The 24,767-nt window shown below is 33.3% G+C and overlaps 1 protein-coding gene across 1 annotated transcript in view; it reads right to left on the bottom strand.

Annotated features, from left to right (window-relative positions):
• Positions 1-1,041: 1,041 nt before the first annotated feature.
• Positions 1,042-24,767, bottom strand: part of LOC137922720 (scavenger receptor class B member 1-like) — a 39,511-nt gene continuing 15,785 nt past the window's right edge. The window contains exons 2-12 of the mRNA XM_068765764.1: positions 21,821-22,104; positions 14,941-15,051; positions 14,091-14,235; positions 11,975-12,116; positions 9,842-10,042; positions 9,102-9,221; positions 7,977-8,100; positions 6,511-6,654; positions 4,311-4,429; positions 3,613-3,741; positions 1,042-1,920 (exon numbers count right to left, since the gene is read on the bottom strand). Of these exons, the coding sequence (XP_068621865.1) occupies positions 1,666-1,920; positions 3,613-3,741; positions 4,311-4,429; positions 6,511-6,654; positions 7,977-8,100; positions 9,102-9,221; positions 9,842-10,042; positions 11,975-12,116; positions 14,091-14,235; positions 14,941-15,051; positions 21,821-22,091 (1,761 nt within the window). The 5' untranslated portion in view covers positions 22,092-22,104 and the 3' untranslated portion in view covers positions 1,042-1,665. The remainder of the gene's footprint in view (positions 1,921-3,612; positions 3,742-4,310; positions 4,430-6,510; positions 6,655-7,976; positions 8,101-9,101; positions 9,222-9,841; positions 10,043-11,974; positions 12,117-14,090; positions 14,236-14,940; positions 15,052-21,820; positions 22,105-24,767) is intronic.

Here is a 24,767-nt window from a genome sequence, read left to right as displayed (position 1 = left end):
TGTAAAGACCACATAGCTCCTCAGTTTGGACACATTTCTCTTTTACTACTATTTTTCTATCTAATATTTCTTTCTGTGAGTGTACTGCATCGGGATCAAATATTGCTGGTAAATGTAATGGTGCCCACAGAATAGGGCCACACGGATCACATTTTTTTAGAATCCTTGGGTCAAACACTTGTCTTGTCCCAGGAAAACTTTCCTTAAATTTTTTTTTAAAATTACCATAGGGCTTAAAAACCGACTTTTTATTATGAGTTTCATTATCAGTTTTCGGTATACTGTTAGGTTCAGGGTAGTTATGAAAATGATTGAAGTTTTTATTAATAGTCGCGTCTTTTCTAAAAGTTTTCTTCTGTAAAAAACATACCAAATGAAAATTAAGCCACAAAATAAATACATGATTTTTTTTATTATTAGAGAGTATTTTACCTAAAACATTATATCACTTCTATAAATATATATATATATATTTATATACATATACATATATACATATTTACACACACACACACACACACACACACATATATATATATATATATATATATATATATATATATATATATATATGCATAAACATAGGAATAAATTATATAACTTACCTCAACTTCGTCAAGATTCCATGCGGTATCTCCAGTAATAACATTATAATAGTATAATTTACCAGGAAATCGTTTAGAAGGATACATAATCCAACCATTATTATCACTTTTATTGATATCCATGTGTAATTTTATTGGTATCAATGTGTAAATTGAGATAATTAAAACTTCTTTTGAATCACTTTTGCAGACACCCTCGCAATATTTTGATGAAGTGATGTTACCAGTTATTATATCCAAATACCTTATGTTTAATTAATAATTGTTTTGTTACTCTTCAAATGCTTTGTGCAAGGAATACTTTAGTTTTAACATTTATATATATGACAAGCGTCGTTGTACAGAGGTTTTATAGTAAACAAGAAAAATTTCTTTTTTTAAATAAAAAACAACATTTTAATCAATAACTATTTATTTAAAACATAGTAAAGCTATTTATGAGCAAGTAGGTATGAGTTATATTAACTATAGGAACAATCACAACTATATCTTACCATACATATACATGTATTTTATATAAGTACATATCTTTTTAAAAATATGTAGTTTTGTATACATTATAAACTAGGTAATTTGCTACGAACGTTTTTTAAATTATCCTTAAAATATAATGGGTAGTCGTTGGCTTTATTTCTTGCTACCCTCCAAAAAGTCGAATCCTATTTAAGATTTATTTTATGATTTAATTCGAAAGTTGCAGTTAACTTATATGACATATTTTTACTGTATTATAATTTTTTTATGTTTATATATATATAAGAAAAATAACAGTTATCAATAATAATAGATTTATCACCATATCCCGAATATTATAGTGTACTATAACGCGACAAATATAAACAATCTAATTTTTTATACAATAAAAAGTACCTTATAATATTAACTATTTAAAAAAATTGTTTCAGATTATCAATTGTTATAAATATCGATTTTATTTTACGATTTCATGTAAAGTAGGACAAAACCTATCGAAGCATTTTTGGTAATTGCAAAAAAGATGTCATTCAGTCTTTATTTTCGGTCAGAAATTCAGTTTTGTAACAAAGTAATTACTCATTCGTTAACTAGGTAGTTTTAGAATTGACTCCTTTTCGTACATAAATATTTTATTATTAGCATTACTTTTATTTTTATTTTTGAATCGCATGATACAAGGAATAAATTTACGAATGATTTTGTCATCATACATTTGTGCTATGATTAAATAACAACCTAATAGAAGAGTTAAAATAAAAATGACAATCGACATTACTGGTGTCACTACCACCATGAAATAAATGGTCCATTTTATAACCGAAGGCAAACCTTCTTGGCTCTGAAACAAAATAATAGAGATATATTAAAATTAATGTCTAAAATCAATAGATGACTGCTAGCGTGAATTTAACCTTAACGTGTTCACAGTAGCACTATATGCTAATCGTCCTCTAAGTCGTCGTCATTTCAAATTGATTTTGTAGCTGCCGCTGCCACTTGAACCTACATATTTTATCAGCCGCTTGCTGGCTCAGGCAACGGTTGAAATGCAACAGGACCATGTCTCATGGGTCACACGATTTTGGTAACTTTCCATGAGATTATTTCCAAGGTGCAGCTGGGGCCAAAATAGTCCTGTAACTTTGACAACTATAAGCATTTCATATGAATCAGTCATGCGGCTTAATACCCACAGCACCACTTTTATTTTAATTAGGATAAAGACCTTTTTTATTCTCAGAGCATTCCTAAAATTTTACTGCATTTTGTTTGCTTAACCTATTCAAGTTTGTCGTATATTGTAAGTGACAGTATTTTTTACATTATTTTTAAACGACACTAAAATGTTTTTGACTAACAATTCATCCGTTAAAAATTTCTAAACGCATAATGAATGTTTTTTTTAAACTACCACCGACGCGTATATAAAGTTGCGTTGCAGTTTTACTTATAACCCAAACGATACTTATTGAGGATTGAAAATAAAAATATTATCGTATTGGGTGGGCAACATATCATCATTATTACAATTTACCATTATTGTATATCAAGTGTATTGTATATCAAGGTGTAATTTTATCTATATGTATTATAAGTAACCAACCCTTCTACCTTGAAAACCTTCAGCTGTATTTTTCCTAACTATCCACTCCTTCCAAGGTCTGTTTGCAATAAATCGCCGTTTCCGATAAGGTAAGAAGAGTAAATAGATAAACTATTGTTATGGACGACATATATTGCATACAGGTATTCCTTTACGAATATTTAACACGACAAGCTAGATCGGACCTTACTCGTTTAAGGGTGATTGTCACCTGGCGTCAGGAGTTGTTTCATGTAACTAAATGGCGTCCATTGGCAGAGATAAAAATTTTATAGGAGCTTCGATGTACGCCGTTTGCTGATTGGTCGATTCATTAAAAGGAACGAACTTTCTGGAATTTAATTTGTTCAATATAGAAGCGGATAGTTAGTATTTTTGAATATTTCACGGAACCTTTCATTCCGTGAACCGTAAAAACGCCCAGAATTAAGAACACTAACTTCATTCAAAACAATAGTAGGATAATGAGATATTATTGCGGGCCTCCTGTTTCCGCCAGCTGAATTTCGATGGAGCTGTACATACCCTAAATCGGCCAGCGGCATAACGTCAGTACCATTAAATACATAGATAGTGAGACGTAGGTTTTTGAATCGCGATATGAAGGAACGTATTTAAAACGTGCTCCGAAGTGATACGAAGAGAACATTTTTGAAGCATTAAACTTGCGACAAAATTAATTGCCAATATCTGTGAATAGTGTAACAGTTTAGTGATATTGAATGCGTCTTTTATACGGCATCTTTGTACCGTACATTGCATAGTTTCTAGACGTCAATCTACGTAACATTATTATAGACTTGTGTAAATATACAACTGATCAAGATGCCAAAAAGAATGCAGACTATACCTTAGGTAGTATACTACAATGTGTATAAGTCTTAATTGCCATAATGTTATTAAAGTGAATTTTAAAATTAAACTTACATATTCCGCCCAAAATAAGGGTATAACTTGATTGGAGAACCTATTATATTCCTTTGGGAATAGTGACAGGTCATGTATTCTCAGGTTGCTTTGCATCCTAGCTACAGCTCGAAAAGGTACCCCAGTTGTCTGTAAAGGTTAGAAGAAATTTAAATTGAAAAAGAAGAAATTTAAAGCATTTAAATAAACCCTTACTGTTAGATATCAGGAACCTCGGTTATTTTTTTTTATATCATCAAAATACACAGCGAAGAAAGTTTATTTACTTTGTTATTGCAATTATGAAAATAAAATTTACGAAGTTGTTTAATCAGTGATGAATCAAACTAAATTAATTTTTACATATAAGTTTTAGTTCATTCGCTAATTTTATTTATGAATGGTGCATGTTTGGGTCTTTCAGTGCCGTAATCAATGCACAAGTCTCAAGCATTTGCGCAACAAATATAAACTTTCGTTTGAGATCAAAACACCAATTCTATCTATTATAAGAAGAATTTAATTTCAAGGATGAGTTTTTATTTAATCCCTCTTGTTCATTTATCAGGCTTATGTGCCTGATTGGCTGGTTCATGGAGGCTATTAGTCAAACTGCATTAAAATTCAAATTAATAAACCTTTACTATCAGATCCTCGCTTACTGTGCAAGCAATATAACTGTTATATTTAATAATATTGTAAATGATTAGAAAACTTACCGGTTCCACGACAACATAGGAGTTGTGCTTTTGTCGGTCCGGCATTAAACCCGTGACGTAATGATCCTTCGGCGGCGAACCCGTATAGAAATGAGGATAAGAAATTACTATAGGAAAATCTGCAAAACGTGAAAAACAATTAATCACTGGCGTTATTGATTTGCGATATATTATACGATATAGTAATCGTCGTCCATTGGGACCTAAAAGTCTCGAGTAGCAACAACGAGACGCGGTATGGGTAGGCACTCCACTTGGTGGGCCGACAACATAGTCCAGTGCGCGAGAAGTCACTGGATATGGGCAGTGCAAGATCAGTAATCGCGGCGATCTTTGCGGAGGCATATGCTTTGCGGTGGACCTCTAACATGGAATTCCAATAAGACTATTATAAATAACAAAACCGAGTTCACATGAACCAATCATTTTTTTTTTAAATAGAAAAAGTACGGACAAGTATTTTGTCAATGTTAAAAAATTAAAACCTTTTTAGACAAAGTAGCGCAGCTAGACTGAATTATCTCGTCATTATCTTATTATCATAAATATACTACAGTCCGTTCAACTTAAGAAAGCGGGGAATCATCATAACCCATCCAATCAAATCGTTTTGAAATAGAAAGGCAAGTGGACAGTAACCAGATGAACGAAAGTTTAGAAAACAGCGGCTAGTTAGAAACGATTTGGTTTGATTGGTTTGGCTGGGCCGTCGGATTGATTTATTACATTCTCAAAGCGAACTATGTAGCTACTCTTTCTTGTCCATGGTATCATGGGTGGCGCTTATTTTCATCACAAAGCTCTAATCTTAGTGAATGAGGCAACGTAATGCAAGATTTTTTAATTGAAAATTTTGACAGCACTTAATTGTTATCGATCATCATTTCAACCGTCGATCGTAGCACGTCGATCCACTGCTGGACATAGACCTCTCCGGTAGGTTTCCAAAAAAATCTGTAGAAAGTGGTCTGCAATCATCGCCTTTGGATAACCATGTGGGTGGACGTGGCTTCTACTCCAGAACTTTAAGTCTTCCACATCAACTTGCCAATCCGCTGAGTTATGACGGCAACTATCGTTCATATACCTTCTCCTTTTTGATTCGACTTCATAAAGATAAAGATAAAATTCCTTTATTCAACATTGGAACTTTTAACAGGACTTTTATTGTTCGTCAACTTTCTATTATTAAACTATTTTTTTTGGACTCTACTCTGCTTAGCAAGGTGTTAGTTGTGAAGAAGAAGCAGGAAGAAACTTCACAAAAACACATATTTTGTTGAAGTTTAATACAGATTTATATACAATTTATTATACAACCCAAATAAAATCAAAATAATGAAGCTACGTGACTGCCTATTCTAATCATTTAATTAAATATTCGTTTATCAAATAATAAGCTTTTTCCATCAATTCACTTTGAAACGCGTTACGAATTTTGTAAATGGTTGTCCAATAGTGTTTCGCGGCATTTTATTAATAAAATTCGTATATTATAAATAAATTCAAGACTTGAATCGAAACTTTTAGAAATCCAGCACATAACCTTCTCCGTGACTTGTTGCGCAAACTGCGATTGTTGCCGACAGATCATATTATCTAATATAAAATATGTGTATCCCTCGGCCATAGTATAAAAAAAATATTTCCTTAACTGTAATCATTGCATCAACTCAACATTATGAAATCTTTTCCTTACCTTAAATTACGGCCACGAATGATAGATTTATATATATATATATATATATATATATATATATATACATATATATATATATATATATACATATATATATATATATATACATATATATATATATATATGTTATACTATGTACTAAATATAAGGCTCAGGAACTTGAAATTTGGAGAGAATATTTCTTTTACCAAATGGTCAGCTTGACATTTGACTATTACGAAATTCCTCTCGCAAGGGTGGTTACTCGAAAAGAGGCACGTTTTGAAACTTTAACTTCTATATGAATATTAAAGTAATCCAAAATATTTTTTGGCTGTAAAAATTACGATGGATGAATTTTATGATATTATCTACAAAGCAGTGCGTGCCATGCGAAATGGGTGGTTAACTATTGTATTATAAAAGTATAAATGTTTTTGTTTGTTAAAAGGTGTTTCAGTTACACGAAAAAATGGAACTGTATGAAAAGTGTTAAAATAAATATTTTATTCATTAACTTACTGTAGTAACATTTGGATGCGTCGCTTAGGCCGGCGGGTAGTGTGGGTAGAGTGTCGTAGCAATCCGTGCCGTTCCTCACCCTCTCATACACGACTTCCGATAAGTTGTACCTGTATACAGGCACATCGTTCATCACCATTTCACCTGAAATATATTACAGCCGAAATAATAACTGTAGCATTTTTATTTCACGAAATACAATTTTAAATATTTAAATAAAAATAAGTAAAAACTACATTAATAACTATTATACATACTTATTATAAAAAAGGAGGAATTAAGTTAAACATTCCTTAGTTCGCCCGAGCGCGATAGTGTCTGTGGAAGCGAGTGTGTGCGCGCGTACGCCTGTCTATGCATGCTTGTACGTTTATTTCTGCAAGTGGACTTATTCAGCATAAGAACGCAGACGAGCTGCGGCTCGCTAGCCTCCCATAGTCCCGATCCTCTAAAGCATGGTTGCACAGACTTATTAAGACTAGGGGCCACTCGGGCAAATCATGAATTAAAGGCGGGCCAACCGCCAGAAGTTTAGGTAATTAAAGATAATAAAGAATTGACAATAAATTATTAAAATTATTCTGGAATAGAATTCAATATTTTTCACATGTACGAGAGTATTATTTTTGCTGTGTGCTGGGCCACCAGTATTCGCTCTAAATCTTTTAACTCGAGGACTCCATCAGGAATACCCAGACACGTTCCATTATTTGTTTCACCGAATCAGAATATACATGGTCTCCATATATTCTTATTGTATTAATATTACTATATTTATTGTATGACATTATTATATATGATGATTGGAAATAAGTGTAAAATCTTTAAAGAGTAAATGTATCAGCTAATTTGTCAGCAAAAGGTTTTATACTCTTATATCTATTTCCAAACGTCCTGTTTAAAATTATCACTTCCGCTTTAAAGTGATCTTTGGAAATATGTTACATTACTTTTTTATATTAATTATTTTTAAAACCATTAATATGTAGATAGGATGTATGATACTTTAATTAACAGCAAATGAATTATACATTCACTCCATTGAAATGTATTACCAATCAGCATGTATATAAAATTAAATTTCACAATTAAACAGGGTATTTAAGACTTGAAAGTCAAGTTTCTAACATTTACAATTCTTCATCACCGTCGTCTTTTCAGCCCATGGAGGCCCACTGCAAGGAGTACGCCTCCCCCAAAGATATCTATGGGGTATATACCATAATCGCCACAGTTGACTGTCGGGTTTACAATCGCAGTGTGAACCATGTTTATGAGCAGTCGCAATCCTACAGAATTAATGCACAAAGTTTGGATTATATAAGATCGTATCCCGGAAATCGAAGCCGTGACCTACGATCGCTAGTCGCTATTATTTATTGCTGGACCACCATTGCTTGTTTATACTTATAAATCAAGCAAGGCCGAATGCTTTTTTAAAAATCTATTATTTTATGTATACTCACTTTCAAAATACAGCGGCATGAGTTTGCACACAGTTTTTCTCCAATACAATAATACATCTTCTTTACTTATATATTGGTGATACATTACACCTTCTGTTGAGCCAAAAATTCGATCTGGACATTTCTGTACAAGAAAATTAACATGAAAGACTCAGGAGAATTTTAGAATGAAACCAATACATATTCTTTCGAACAGGCTTTCCTAAAGACCTATATATATATACCTATATAATCAAAACTTTGATATAACTGTACATTTAAATGCGTATTTATACATAGTGTTAATGATTTCATTTTCTTTATTATACTGCTGCCAGGTGCGAAATGTTGATTCTATCAAGAAGAATCTGACAGGAAACTACAAAGAGTTTAGAGACTTATAACGCCACTTCAATTTTTTCATTACATAAATCTTCAATCTAACATGTGAAAATAAGCCTGATAATAATACTAGGCATGTTTATCTTCTATCGTCGTCGTTGTTCCAGCCCTTAGACTGCAAGACATAGGCCTTCACCATAGATATCTATGGAGGGAGCTACCATCATCGCCCCGCTTGGCAAGCGGGTTGACGATCGTAATGTGGTATTATGGTACACAGAGGACGCTTCTGTCCGTCCTCTGGAACCTTATTTATGAACAATGACAATACGATATAATTATTACACAAAGCGTGAATTATGTATGAGATTGTATCCAGAGAATCGAACCCACGACTTACGATCGCGAGTCTCTCTTTACCATTAGACCACGACTGTTCAAAATGTCTGCTATAAAATATTTAATTACAAGGATGTGGTTTATTTTTTACCATAATATCCTTTCCTAACACAACCTTTGAAATATGAATGAAAGCGTGTACGATGCCAGTTGTTATTTGGAATGTTATGTGTTTTTATTCTTTTGAAACGTTATATTTTAAACTTAAGAACTGTTACATGAAATTTTTCGTACTATTTAGCAAAAGAAATAACTAAACGATAAGTAATGATAAGCTGTTTACTTAATAATACTGGTTTAGCTATAAATAGATGTCGACTTATAATGACGGTAAAAACAGGTCACCTTTTCTTTAATTCAGGGCACGAAGCAAGTATTTATTCAGATTATTAATTAAGCACTCACGTCAGGGTCAAACCCAGGCAGCTGTGGCTCGCCGTGAAAACGATCAATGTGAAAAAAATTACGATGTCCCCATTTCGTTCCGATCTTTACAGTGACCTCATCAATGAAATCATTGTACACCTAGAAATTTTATTTAAAGGACTCATTATGTTCTTTTTTGTTATTTACAGCCACTGTTTACCCATTGGTTACTAGTGATCAATTCTGTGGATTACTTTATCTACAAATAAAATCTATATTACGTTCCTTAATATATCATTAATTTTAAGTGATTTTTGATTTCAATAGCCCAAAATGAATTTATCGGGTATATTTTTTTTGTTATCATTTTCTTGGAAATCTCTAATATAGTAATTAACGTTATTCATTGCCAAACTGCGCTGTCACTTAAAATACTTTGCAACGTAATAGGCTTTTTTATTATATTACTACTAAAACCACCGCACCATGCCTTAGATATGGGCGCTTCGAGACAGGGGCCGCTCCATTCCGCCAGTCCCCTGTCAACGCCCGCGTTGGCGGCACTAATGCTCTTTTATTCTAGGCCCCCACTCCACCGCTCTTTCCTAATGCGTGGTACAGCGGTTCCAGAAGCTCTATAGTTTCTGTTTGATAACCTTCTTTACTTTATTGCATGATAGTTCAGAGGCGGAATTTCACCTGATGTTTAAATATACAGTCTTCATTTGTAATACGTTTTACTCCGTTTTAAAACATTTGAAGTTAATTTGCAAACTCACCCGGACTAAAAACCCCAGATTATCAACGGGGACTATACCAGGTACGATGTTTTTAGAAGTGGCCAACACGGGGTCTCTGTAGTCCCACAAAAATTCGTACAATGACTTTTTAACGAAAAATTCGCTGCCATGCGAATTAACCAGAAGCCGGAACCCTGTCCGTACGAAGTAATTTGTGTCGTGTAAATAGGAAGCCATTCCCTGTAAAACAAAACAAACAAATGATAACACGTCCGTATCATTACTGCTGACACAAGGATCAAACCACTGCAAAACTAGTAATTAGTATTTTCTGATTAACACCGTAGGGTGACCAATTGAGTCATATATTTTATTAACAACGTGTAAACAAACATATACATAAACAATACAGCAAATATTAAAACTTAACGATAAATAAATTCATCTTCATTTAAATTATCTATAACAGAACATTATTTTAATTGAAACTAACCAAAAGCAATACATATATGTAATACACCTATCCCCGGATTTATACGGTAGATACGTTCCTGAGAAAAACGTGTAAATCGAAGATAAAAAATTTTCAAGTCAAAAACGGGTAAATCGAAAAACTTACAGAAAATGCATGATTTTGCTATTTAACAGTTGTGATTTTTTTCAATATTTTTAGGTGTACACAGAAATAAAAAAAATGCATTGACAATTTTAAATATTTAATATATTACGGAAACACTGTTTTTTTTTATTTAATTACAATACATTAAAGAGAAGAACCAAAAAGAAATTACTCTCATTCTTTTTTTTCGGAATTGAAGGTTCATTCACTTTCATCACTCCAAGTTATTTGCGTCGATTCGATGTTTAAAGCAGAAATGTTTACATTATAAGAGATGGTAATAAAATCGGTTATTAAAACAAAAAAAAACTTATTTGGAAAACCGTGTAAAAGAGAAAACGTGTAAAACAAGTACCGTGTAAATCGGGGGATAGGTGTACTATGGTCGCAATTTATCTACGAGCTCGAATGAGAAATAAGAAGATTCATAGAGGAACCAAAGTAACCGACATAGCGCGTAATTGATAGCCGCTGAGACTTTAAGGTTCTGGAGTGGATACAACGGGCTGGCAAGCACAACATAAGACATCTGACCACGTGGTGGAAAGACGATCTTATTCAGGTCGTCGCAAAACGCTGCGTGCTGGCCGAGCTGGTCTAGAAGTAGATGTACTATGTCTGAAGTGATGATATGTTACATCTCATATCTTATAAATCTATCTATGATTTTTTCATTACTTATTAGCATAATGCCGCATTTGTGGTCACCCGACCTGTACGCTCAGAGTGTTTACGCAAATATAAACTTTGCCTTGAAAACCTTATCAATAGACTTTGTTTATATCGATTCTTATTGTATAATTTTCTTTAACTTACGACTGTTGAGTAAAAATTGCTGATCCGTCACAGCAGAGCAGTAATTTGCTCCGATTATACCGTACCTAGTAACATAGACGAAATGTTTTCTTAGACCTGAGCATACGAACCAAAGGTTAATAACACTTGCCACGTCCACGGCTTTAATAAATTTTCTAATAATTTTATCATCATCATTTCAGTCGCAGGACTTGACACAGTTGGACATAGGTGTTCACCACACATTTATGATAGTACCGGTTGGAAACGTTCTGCATCCAACGTCTTTCGGCGACCTGAACCTCCACCTTGATGGACATCCTACGCTGCACTTGCGGGCCTGTGGTTTCCACTCCGGAATCTAAACAAACCAGCGGACATTTCTTCTACGCATTATGTGGCCTGCCTTCTGCTACTTCCAGTAGCCAATACGATTGGCTATTCCGTTCACTTTCGTTCGTCTATAAGTCTGTCATTCCTAATTCGATATTGTAGAGGTACAAAATAAACCGATAAAATTTGTTAAAGCTTACTTACAAGGTAGCAAAAAGCAATTGGCCGTTATCAAAAATAGATAATCGTTATGTTAGTAAGATAATATAGACGTCCACTGAAAGGCACAGGCCTCCTCCATAGATCACCACGATTACCGATCTTGCGCTGCCCGCAGCTAGCGACTTCTCTCGATCGTAACTTTGTTGTCGATCAAGCAGCCTTTTTTCCCAACAATAAAAAATGAAAGTAAAAAAAAGACTCACCAAGACAGCTAAATTAGGAGCGACTATGGTTTCATTTAAATCTATGGTATTTTCATCAGGCAGGTAGATCAACGATCTCTTGGCAGTGTACGATAGGGTATCGTTGTCGTTGAAATTAATATTATAGTGTTGGAGCTTCTCCCTGTAAATAAATTAATCTAATTATTTAACCAAATTAGTTTAATTTTAAAAATTAGGTTTTTTCAATTATTACAATCCACTCACAAATTTTGAATACATGTGTTTAACAATAATATATTTATTATAAACAATACACACAGCAGCAACGAAAAAAATTAAAAATAGCGAACTGTAATACAATTCAGGCTAAGTATGCTCAATTATAACAATTGAAATTATCAAATAATCTGTAATCTAATCTGTTAATAACTACACACAAGATTTAAAAATTAAGCAATTAAAAAATAATTTAAAGGATGTTTATAATAAAGTGCATTGTTTCAAACGATAGTGTCCATGGGCGTTTGGGTGTGTGTGTGTTAACGGACCTGTGGGATCGCATACGAGCCACGGTGCGCTAGTCTTTCATAGACTTTTACCTGTTTTGTTTTTGTTTTATGGTGACGAATTGTCACCGCTGCTCTATTGTACTTAAAGATACCGCGGATTTAAGGAATTAAAGCGCTGATATCGTTTTGTTTAAACCTTGTTTTGGTGTTAGATTCTATGGTAGTACAGTCTTTATTTTAATTTTTATTATCATATTGCAAATAAATCACAGACTTAGGTTTTAATTCTTTATTACCGCTTTACATTTTAATAGCACTTTTTATGTTACTGGCACCTATTTTTCCGCGTGCGCTCTCATACATTATAACATTATTCCCTTTCATTTCTCTCTCGGTTTCATAATGCTCTCTTTCACTTTTGACGCTAATGCTTTTAGGCTAATGCGGTTCGCCCAAGCTGATAAGCTTACCAATTAAGTGAAAATATTTTTTTGGAAAGGCCTGTGGCCCTAGAATCTACTAGGAAAGGGAAATATCTATCCAAGCTTATATACAAAAAACGAGGATTATGGTAAGCGCACTCAGCCAGTGCGCTTACCATAATCCTCGTTTTTACATGGCAGTAACCATCCGTCAAAAAAATACGATCATAAATCGTCACAAAGTATTAAAAATATTTGAACTGTTAAGTTCAAATATTTTTAATACTTTGTGTTCTATGAAGAGGGGCTCCTTTAAGAGATCAAAGCAGAAATAAGAAGACTCATAGATGAACGAAAGTAACTGACAACCGATAAGCAAGTTGAAGTGCAGGCTGTTTAACGTGCAGAACCGCCGCTGGGTTCTAATGGTTGTAGAATGGAGACCATGATGGACAAGGTGGACAGACCATCTTGTTAAGGTCGTAAAAAGACGCTTTCGACCAGTTTTATTGGAAATCTACAGAGGATGGGTGACATGTAACATTGAATTATATAAACAGAGCTATAACACTGACAGCAGTGGGAACAAAGAGTAACAAAAACGTTTATAAGAAAAATATTCAAAACTTCGTTTAAACTTCGAAACTTTGACTATACTAGGAAATATGCATAATTTGCATTGTATTCTTAATTACTTGCATGCTTGTGCAACCGCGCGTTATTCAAAAGATAATGCGTCTTTATTATCACGTGTAATGCAATCTCAGCGACGGACCGTCACGTTGACCGCGATAGCAGATAAATTGTACACGTAACGGAAAGATTAAAGATTGTATAAAATCTCTATTCAAATATATAAATATTTATGTTCATCGGCATATCTTTAATTGATTATCATCGTTATGATGATAATCAATTAAAGATATGCTTGTAAAATTAGACACAATGCAGTTATTTATCATCATTATATCAGCCGATTGACGCCCACTACAATCCATTCCTTCCCCCAAAGATCGCCAACATGACCGGACTTGCACTGCCCCTATCTAACAACTTCCTGCCACATTGACTTCGTCATCGATCTACCTAGTGGGGATCCAACCCACACTACGTCTACCAGCGCGTAGTTGCCACTCGAAAACCTTTCTCAAATGTGTAATATTAAAATTACCGAGGATATGTGTTAATAAAATTAAAAAATTTTAAACATAATTCAGTAATTACAAATAAACTATAGGTCCGATGTCTTCCAGATTCAGTTTCGCGTCCAAACCTTGCAGAAACCGATCGTGGTTCGTCACGTTGAATATATGAACTCTCATTTTCACTTCATCTGGCGGATCCGCCCACCATTCGTAAGGTGGCAAACCTAAAAATAACAAAATAATTACATTAAATTTATATAAATATTTTGTCTCGCCAACAGAGATTACAATACAATCGCCATCATCATTTCAGCCGTAAGACTTCCGCTGCTAGGCACAAACCTCCTCCATGGATTACTATTACGGGGGTATGTGCCTTTTCTCGCCACGTTTGTCATGCACGTTGCTTAGCACAATTTTTATGTTTCAAACGTATTTGGAAGATACTAATACCCATCATTCTTGAATATTTTAACAAAAATCAGAGAAAAAATTATCATAAATTATCTACAATTTTAATTGATTTAGTTTATGTATTATGTAATTTATGAGTCTTATAATAAATACAAAAATATACCTTAAAATAAATTATTCTACGGCGATGTATGGTATGTTAAAGATATTGACCTTATTTATTTTTATTTTTACGTAATATATTTTACAGTTAAAATTACTTTATTGAAATTAATTCAATCAATGCATGTGATGAAATGATATGTATGGGTATAAATAATAAATATAAACTTATTTTTAGGTTAATATATATAAATTTAATATATAAATTATTATCTTTCTTCAATTAAATTTTACCACGAATGTAATACGAATAAATCCGTACTCGGCATTTGATCGTGTAGTGGCATGTAAATATAAATATATATTATTGACACAAGTCGGTACTTTGGGTTAAAAAAAAAACAACTACAAACCAGGCCTCATTTTTAGCTTTTCCCACAGCATAAAATCCAACGGTGAGAAGATAAAACCGCTGATTGACATTAATATTAGGATCACACCCCAAATCGTCCGGCTAACTGGATCTATGTATGAGACAATATAAAAGGTTTAGTAACTTTTCATGAAACTGTCCGAGAAGCTAAAAGTCACAGGTCGTATTTTCTTACCTTTGAAGTGAACATCATTTGTTATATTTTTTGCTCGACAAATGTAGATTGCATTTTGCTGCCAATGTAAATGCATGCTTACCTCTTTATAACTAACCAATAAGCTACACATTTTCCGAAACTAGCTCTATATAGCGAATACTGTATACTACCACATAACTTACCAATCTTTCGATTAAAAAGATTGCTACCGGGAACTATGACCATATTAACAAAGTAAATTTAAAAAAAGAACATTTTTATTTAATTCTTCAAAGTAATACTTTTTATGTATAAAAACAGGCAATGTATCGACACTTTGTGGATTCTTACATGAACTTCACTACAAACTATCGTAGTGTTTTGGACCTTACTCTCTAAAAGTAACTATCAATCACTTTAAAAACGATTGGCACGAAAAAGAGAAGACACTATAAATATTCATATAAGGATGAGAATTTATTTACAGTAATATAATTTTTTTTTAAATCATAACAGTATTTGTGGCCAGATTAGATGTACAAGTTGATTGGTTATAGGTGTAGAATATTTAAAAGAATAAAAATTTAATTTTATTGAGTAGCAAATCGAATTTTGAAAACGTTTTTCCTTATATCATCAATATCTTACTTATTGTTTCTAAAATTATTTATTCTTCGATAAGGTGTGCCATACATTAATTGATATTAAATAAGATCTACATTAATTACTATAAAATTATTACTATTATAACTAGAGACCCTGTTTAATATTTGGATATACAAAACTTTCTGAAGGGCTTTTGACATAACTTTATGTCTATATTCACCAGATCTTCAAAATTGCTTATTATCTAATTGATACTATATAAATCATACTTCAATACAAAATATTGTCTATAGTAAACCTGTACACAGCACTTCCATTTTTTACTACATCCTTGCCTTACTTATCGACCGTTCACTATACTTAACTATGAGAATATTTATTGAACATTGAACGATCACGGCGCCGCGATTGCGAATAAAGCCATTCTTACCGATAGTTATATGTTAAGCAACCACTTTAACTGCCTTTGTATAATGTAAAACCGGGGGCATGTAACATACTGACACCAGTGGGTAAACCAATTGTGGGAAATCTATTCATAAGCACGTCGTAATTTTTAACGTTGCCTACATTTTGCTTCCTTTTACTGTTTAAATAAAAATATATGTTGTTAATTTTTAAAATTTCGTTTAACATTTTTGAAAAATATATAAATTATTCTACCAGAAAAAACAGAAGGCATAAAAAAATTCTTGAATTTATAAACAAACATAGTTAATAAAGAGACTCTTTCATTCCTCTTGTATTGTTTCTAGTCTTGTGACGGGGGCCTTCACAGTGGACTGTTCATCCGCTGTAAAGATCAATGTAAAAAGCCGGCGCCAGGGCACCGTTCGAGCCAAAGTCTCGGAGGGAGAAGAATGCAGTAGGAGAGAAAAGGAAGTATTACACCGCTTTTTCTACTTTCTGCGTCTAAGCAAGATCTCACTTCAAATACACTAAAACTCACCGGTGGTTCTACGAGAAATAATAATTCTTACGACCACACAAAATAAAATTTTTAGATTATGAAATATCACTTGAATTATTTTTTCCTTAGATGTAAACTGACATTTCTCCACTGGTGTAAGCGCATCCCTACGCGGTATGTCTAAATTGTGCATTTCCGTAGTATAAATTATATCCTGAAAATATGGTGTACTAGATAAGCTTGTCCTAAATTCAAGACCTGGATCGAACATCGGATATGCTCCGAAGGAACCTCCACCATAGGCAAACAGACGATAATTCCTAAGAAAATGGCAAACGTGGTCTTCCTAAGTAGTCATGGTGGATAACGATAATATTAAAAATGGAACAAATAGGGAAGACATCGGCCGGGATGGCGAGGCATTATGTACGCTCTTTACTCCACTTGTGGGATATAGGAACTTAATTAAATCATGTAGAAGGTTCATGTAATTAAAATATGTACGATTTTATTACATAATTATTTCCCAGGAGCTATGACTTACGAGTAATAAATAGCCTATCTTCACTCAACACTAAAAACAATGTTGTGAAAAATAATAATTCAATAGTGTTAATCGTGACTTTAGGGTTAGCAAGTGCATTCATATGGGAAATTAAATATTATTTGATTAACATATTGTTTTATAATTAGCAGCTTTACGTATATCCAATCCAAAGGTATTTTATTCTTTCACAGGTATACACAAATTTGAACGTCAAATTTTCGCATGCAAATGCGAATTAAACATCAAGTCAATTATCAGAGCGAGCGACAACGCGTGATTTGTTTTGTTACGATTAGTATTAAATATTAAAAGCGATGTGATTGATTTATACATTATTGGCTTTGATAAAATGAAATAAAATATTATTAATATGAAACAGTTCAAAACCTTATAAGCCATTTATTTCTATATAGGATGGATTACATATCTTATTAAGGTAACGATCTATCTATTTACCACCAGTTCGGATGATTAATAACTCATACTTGAGACGAGTAGGAAAAAAAATTTAGCAAGGAATCAATATTTTAAAAAAAAATTGAACTATATGAACGAAATCATCCCAAGGTATGCTAAATACCATGAAGTCGTTTTTTCTTCTTGTTTTTTTTTTGGCTGCTAAACGCCTACTGCAAGCCAAAGATTGCAACGATGACCGGTCTTACGCTGCTCGCACCCAGGGAATTCTCGCGACTTCAGTATGTCATTCCACCTAGATATGGGCCTACCCACGCCGCGTTTACAGACTCGTGGTCGCCACTCGGGATCATTTCGGCACCAATGACCATCGCTTGCACAGCGATATGCCCCGCCCACTACCACTTGCCACGCACATGCAATTCTTTGAGTTACATCGATGACCTTAGTTATTCTACGAATTTCCTTATTTCTGATTCGATCTTGCAACGAAACTCCGGGCATAGCTCTTTACATTGTTCTCTGGCTATTTTGTACTCAATTACATTGTAATCATCCTTAGCACACAGACAGCTATTTTTGGCACAATTTTAATGGAATTTTATTATAAAAGCACATACGTTGCTCAAAGAAATATTTATTAACCCGATTAAGAAAATAAAAACTCGTCTTATGGAAGAAGACGACTAAAATAGGAGAGTATAAAGGTGATAAGAGTTCATAGATCCTATAATAACCTGCTTGGAATGCTTATTTGATACGAAATGTTTTTTTATAAGTTGTGAGTTGGCTTACTTGAGGCAACACTTTTTGAGAAGCTAATTTAAATCAAAGCGCTCGTAAAAAAAATACGTTGAAACTATTACCTTATGAATCGAGGTGCACACATAAATATGTTTTACATTTTTATAGGTATCCTTTTTCGAACAAAAAAAAGATACGGAAAGGATTTATTTACTTTCCACACATTAGACAGGAAACTACAATACGTCTCGTCTAACATCCCGCAGTGCCTTAAGACGAAGGTGTATGACCAATGTGTGTTATCACTTACGGGACGGAAACGTGCCAAAACTCTCACTTCGGGCCTCATGTGCAAGGTCAAAGTAACTCAACGATCTGTGGAGTTGAGTATAATCGGGATTTATTTTAAATATCGTATCGGTAATGAGGAGATCTGCAAACGAACGAAAGTAATTGACCAAGGCTTTAAGATTTTGCACTCAATGTGGTCTCCATGTGGGCGCGGCTAGCGCAACATTTGCCATCTACCCACAAAATGGACCCTCAACCTTGTAATGGCGTTGTAAAATGCTTAATGCGGGCCGCTTGTCTCCGCTGCTATTTAAGATAGAGCTAGGCACAGCAGTGGACTTTATATATCTGAAATAATAATGATGTACGTATAAAAAATAAAACGTACACAGACGCAAAAGGCATTAAGTTCGCAATAATACGAAAATGTATAAAAAGTTTTTAAATAAAAAAACGGATACGTACTCGAAAAAATATCCATATCTAATTTAACTAATTTCATTTCCAAATTACTTTTTTTCGATTTACCAAATTAAAAATATGTTAATTTAGGAAAATTACAATAGTAATGCAGAATTGATGACTAAAATCGCGGAGACGATATTAAATAATATGAATCATCGTCATAGCTTTACAGAACACAATAGAACAAAAGCAACAACTTTTGATAGTTTCATTGACTTCATGTATGACGTTAAACATCCAATACTGTTATAACGTTATTACATCATATCAACTCTTTCTGATCACGTACGTCAACTATAATATCTGAATGCAAATCAATATGAAATTTGTATGCGCAACACGCGATGTTTATAATTAATATAATCCAAGGCAGGTCGCTCATTGTCAGCTGTGACGCTCTGAAGGACGCGACTACCGTAAATTTTAACACAAACATTAATTTTAGATTATCTATGTGAATATAATTAATTGTCTTTACGTAAAAAAGATTCCGTTATTTAATTGTAAATATCGTAAATGCTTTGACAACTTACTGTAATATTATAAAAGGCTTTTGATGTGCTTAAGAAGACAATAGAGATCAGAGACTCTCAAGCGAAAGACATCCACGTACAAGATGTGTAGACGACCTCGTCTACACATCTTGTACGTGGATGACGAGGACGACCTTAAGTAGGTAGTTAAGGTGTTCGGAAGACGCTGGATGCAGGTTTCCAACTGATCCTATTGGAAAAATATGTTAGCCCTGCGTCCAACAGAGGGCGGCCTAGGGCTGTAACTATGACGATGGAAAAAAATCGAACATTGCTCAATAATTTCTTTCTTCAGGCAAACATGGGCAAATTCAAATAGCCTTAAAATTCGCAAGATATTCCTAGATCGATTTTTCTTTTATAAAAACTACTTAAACGATCATTCCGGCATCGATTCAAGTTCTTATCCAAGGCAAAAATCTCCATTCTCATTCAACTTCCTAGATATAATAAGTAACTATTATATTTTAACAAAATCCGTTTAAATTTACGTATGTATTCTCCGTTAAATAGACTCCTAAAATTTAATAAATGCACAATTTGACAATAGCTCCCACTGACACAACAAATGATAATGACAGCTAGCTTTCATTTAAATTAACAACAATTTTGTTTTGAGGAAAGAAAATTACGTATCAGCTTAACGAGTTATATGGACTGATCAAATAACAATGGTCAGTCAAAATTTGTATCAAACGCGTAGAAGATTTTTAACATTCTAATTCTCTAATTCTAATCTAATTTTTTACCCCAATTTATTTAGCAATTACAAAGGTATTAAGTAGAATTCATTCATTACGACTTCAAAGGTAGAATTTTGAATTCTGCATTCTAGAATTTTAGGTTTTTTTTTCTTTAATTTAACTATATTTATTTAACCATTTAAAATTAGAATAAGTGATTTTACAGGGCAGTTTTATCATTATCATACACATCATTCCAGCGGCAGGATGTCCACTGCTGGTCATCTGTCCACTTTTTAGGAAGCATCGTAAGCTGGGCTTGACGTTACGTGGTCTCCACTTAAGAGTCAGGTCCCAGCGGCAGTCACTTTAGGACAATTTTCACGGCAAAAAAAAATCGTTTATCGTAAAACTTTTACAATTTGATTGCGGCATATAGATACTATAGTGTTGCATAGTTTTAAAATATTTCAATCCCAACTTTATAAAATACTGCACGCCTAGTAATACTCCATATGCTTCATAACCTTTATACGAAATTCCGACCTTATTTACATTGTTTTTAAAAAAGCCGTTGTTTCTAAAAACCATAATTAGAAAGAGTTATGCCTGGCACGGTAATTAGAACAAGCTTTGACTTAATTACGTCACCATTGTAATTTTCATTGTAATAAAATTTTCAGGTCACGTGTCGTGGGATAACCTTTCTGTGTTAAATTTTAATTAATGTTAAAGGCATTCAGATTGGTTAGAACAATATGTTATGTTAGTTTATGTATTGACTCAACATTTCAACCCTTATTAACTAAATAATAATATTAAATAGTCCACTTTTATTTTTATTTTTCAATAATATTAACATCGATAAGGTCAAAAAAATTTTATTAATAATTTGTATGTGGGTGATATAACCTGAATAATGTTCATCGCTATCATAATTTTGATGATAACACAGTTTCGGTGGTTGTATTATTTGACAAAAAGCAAATAACGACTACAGAGATTCTAACGCTCCGGCGACTTAAGCGCCCCTTCTTTGTGCTATTGTGCTATTTGTGCATCGTTGTAATTACATCCAAAAACATGACACAAATATCCTTATTTTAAATGTACTATTCCTTGCAAATATCATATTACTCGCTTTGTTTATAGACGATGTATATTGAGAAACGACTAAAGTGCGACAAGATACTGCGTTGGCAAACTATGCCACAAGAAGTCACTCATACGCCTATGAAACACTTTTATGACATTATTCCCTCATATGTAGAAAAAAAACAATTAATTAAAGAAAATTTGGTATAATGATGTGATTACCTTGAAACATCAGTGTTTAATTTTAGTTAAGATAGAGAATCTCTCTTTACTCCGAATGAAAATTCTTTCGTAATTTTTAATAGTCGTGATTTCGGTCAACATTCAGTACCGATTATATTTTAGAAAATGATCTATCTAGTCATGTAAAATGTTTTTGTTTTTATGATACTACTATTTTTTTTAGTTCAGAGAAATTTGTTTGTGTACTTACTGCAACAAAAAGATCCCCTTTTCTGCGGCACATTTTTGGAGTTGTTTCCATAAGATACGGAGTATCGATCTCCGAGAGAATATTGTGCATCGAAGCATTCTTCTAGACAAGAATTTATGCAGGTTTTATTCACTTTATCCGCTAATAAACTATTTAACGAATCACAGGCACTATCTTTGGCAGAATTGCTGTCCACGCAATTGGTTGAATTAGTTCTTGATGATCTTTCGCTGCTTACGGACTCTGCAGGAGAAATCGACTCTGTCGGCATTTTTTTCTAGGTTCTGGAAGCAGAAAATAGAATAGATCAATAATTTTGCTGAAAGAAGAAAAATGTATAATTCAAAATTACGTTTCAAAGAAAGTGTTGGATTAGAGTTTCCGAGTTGAGACCGCAGGTCTTAGACCTCTACCGCTGGACTAACACTGCTTATTCACGGTTTATGTGCCAATAACCAATGTAGTGTAAAGAAATTTTAAATAACGTATTTATCATAAGTATATATATTTAAATGTATTTAAATAAATTATAATAAAATACGTGTGTATTTGTCTTTTTGATTACATTACATGTTTATAATATCCAGACTATCTCGTACATTATATACGTCGACTACGCGCTCCCTGTCCTTCGCCTGTTTCTATAATTATGGTTATCTGTAAGAAATTGCCTCGAATGATCAGTCCGCTCCTTGTACTTTTTTGTGTTATTATAACCTTTTGTTCTTTTTTACGTTATATGTACAATAAAGAAGATGAAATATTTTATTTAAGCCCTTAAAAAAATTGTTATTAATGTATTCCGACCTATTTATTTCCTTGTAAGACATAATTCAAATTTCGCACGCAAAATTCCAGTAACTAAACCGTTTGACAGCTCGTTTTTGGTGAGAGTCGCCAAGATTTGGAACGATCTGCCCGGGTCTATTTTCCTGATAAATTGGACTCTGCAGCATTCAAGAGTAGAGTAAACAGGTTCCTTTGGGATGGGCATGTACCACCTTCGTCTTCATCTACACTTTCCATTAGATGAGATGGAAGACAAACTCTTATTGATTCAATATATTAATAAAAAAAAATCAAAATTCAAATGTGTTAATCAAATGTAGCAAGTTTTGCGGAATATGTAAGCATAAACAACAAAAATGCTAAAGCATTGAATATAGCTAATTCCATGTAAAAGTCCTAAACATACTATTGTGTAAAATGTCATACACAAGCTTAAAACTGTATAGTACATTTTGACAGTCTAGGAATTATATACGAAATAGCTAACCACACAGGCTTTGTTCTGTGTTAGTTACGAGTATGAATAAATAAATAGGGACCTCAAAGTGAATTTTGCAAACTACCAAGTACACAACTTCAGTAGTAATTGCATCTTTTAAATTTTTCATATTTCTGCGTAACTTTTTTTTCGACAGAACTTTTTATTAGGAATCAATATTTAGACACTTGTGAAAAAATCAAGTTAAGGTATGATTTTATCGAAATATGTATTTATTTTAATAGATAATGGACATTACAAAAATCCTTTATACGAATACTATAGCGAAAAAAATTGTCTCTTTCATTCTAAATAAATCACATGTATATTTAAATTTAAAAAGTTTATGCAAAAGAGGAATTATTTAAAACTTTGAGTCATTTGCACAGTATGAATAATTTATAAGAGTAATCGATAAGTAATTTATGTAAAATCTTGTCTCGGGCGAAGGCGAACATTAATGTAATAAAAGCGACATAAACTCTCGCCTAGGTAAACTTAACCTTGCTACATGTTATAATATAAAACGCTTATAAAAATAAATGTATGGCAATACAAATAGACAAAATTGGCAAAAACAGTAATTTTCTAACTACTTATTTACAAATCCTTAACACTCAATAGTCCTAGCCTACAGTGAACAGAAGTGGGATTACCTTGCCCTCAAATCAAATTATTTTAATGCGTATACTTCCAAATGGATCTGACAAACAAGATTCAGTGCAGAAGGTTGTAAAAAACTTGTACTATATCTTCTAGTCCCTTTCGCACATTGGTGAAGGTGTCAGGGAAATCCGATACTCGCGTGAGATTTATGTAGCCAAAAAGATTCACCGATGACGCAATAAAACAAATATTTATTTTTTCGGATAGGCATTGCCAAGCACCTTCGAAAAGTCAAGACACTGATACAATTTATATTGAAATATGTATTTATAACCATCATATTAATCGTCTGTCGCCTACAGCAAGGCAGAGGCCTCCCTCAAAGATCGCCAAGTAGACCAGTCTTGCGCTGCCCGCGTCCAAAGATTTCTCGCAGATCCATTTAATGGGAGGTCGACCATAAAGAGAATTATATAGAGTAGCCATAAAGAGAAATACGCTCCAAATTTCTTCTATGACTTTGAATCATAAATAGGGAGTTCTATACACAGAAAAAAGTAACCGATGTGGTCAGTGGATTGGCAAATTGAAGTGGCAGTGATCAGGACACATGGCACGCAGAACTGATGACCGCTGGGATTATCGAGTTTAGGACGTTAACGACTGGATACACGCCATTCCAAAGATTTCCAATATTACTGGTCAGAGGCGGCCTTCCAGCGGCTTCCGTTAACTTAAACAAGGTGGCCTTTCCACCAGACAGGTAGACGTTCTACACTGCGGTTGCCCGTCCGTGGTCATAATGTTCGTAATGTTTATTACACGTTAATGATTCATAATTCGTGTTCGAAACTCACGAAATTATAGTCACATTATATCAGTTAAATCAGAGTTTAAGAATAAGAAAATTATAGTTTATTTACATAATGGAAAAAATCAATAGAACATTTATAAAACTCTTAAAGTGGCAAGTATAAACGCTGATCGAATAAGAACAAAGGCGCTCTGAGACAAGGATTCAGGTCAAGTTTATTTATATTACCTACTTGCACAGTTTTTTTTTTCTCTAGTAAA

The sequence above is a fragment of the Battus philenor genome, unplaced genomic scaffold, assembly GCF_028537555.1.
Source record: "Battus philenor isolate CCGP_79_NKW_IND1 unplaced genomic scaffold, ilBatPhil1.0.hap1 SCAF_20, whole genome shotgun sequence".
In the NCBI taxonomy this organism is placed as follows: Eukaryota; Metazoa; Arthropoda; class Insecta; order Lepidoptera; family Papilionidae; genus Battus; species Battus philenor.
The sequence above is the reverse complement of the archived record's forward strand: the minus strand, read 5'-3'. Positions and strand labels throughout refer to the sequence as shown.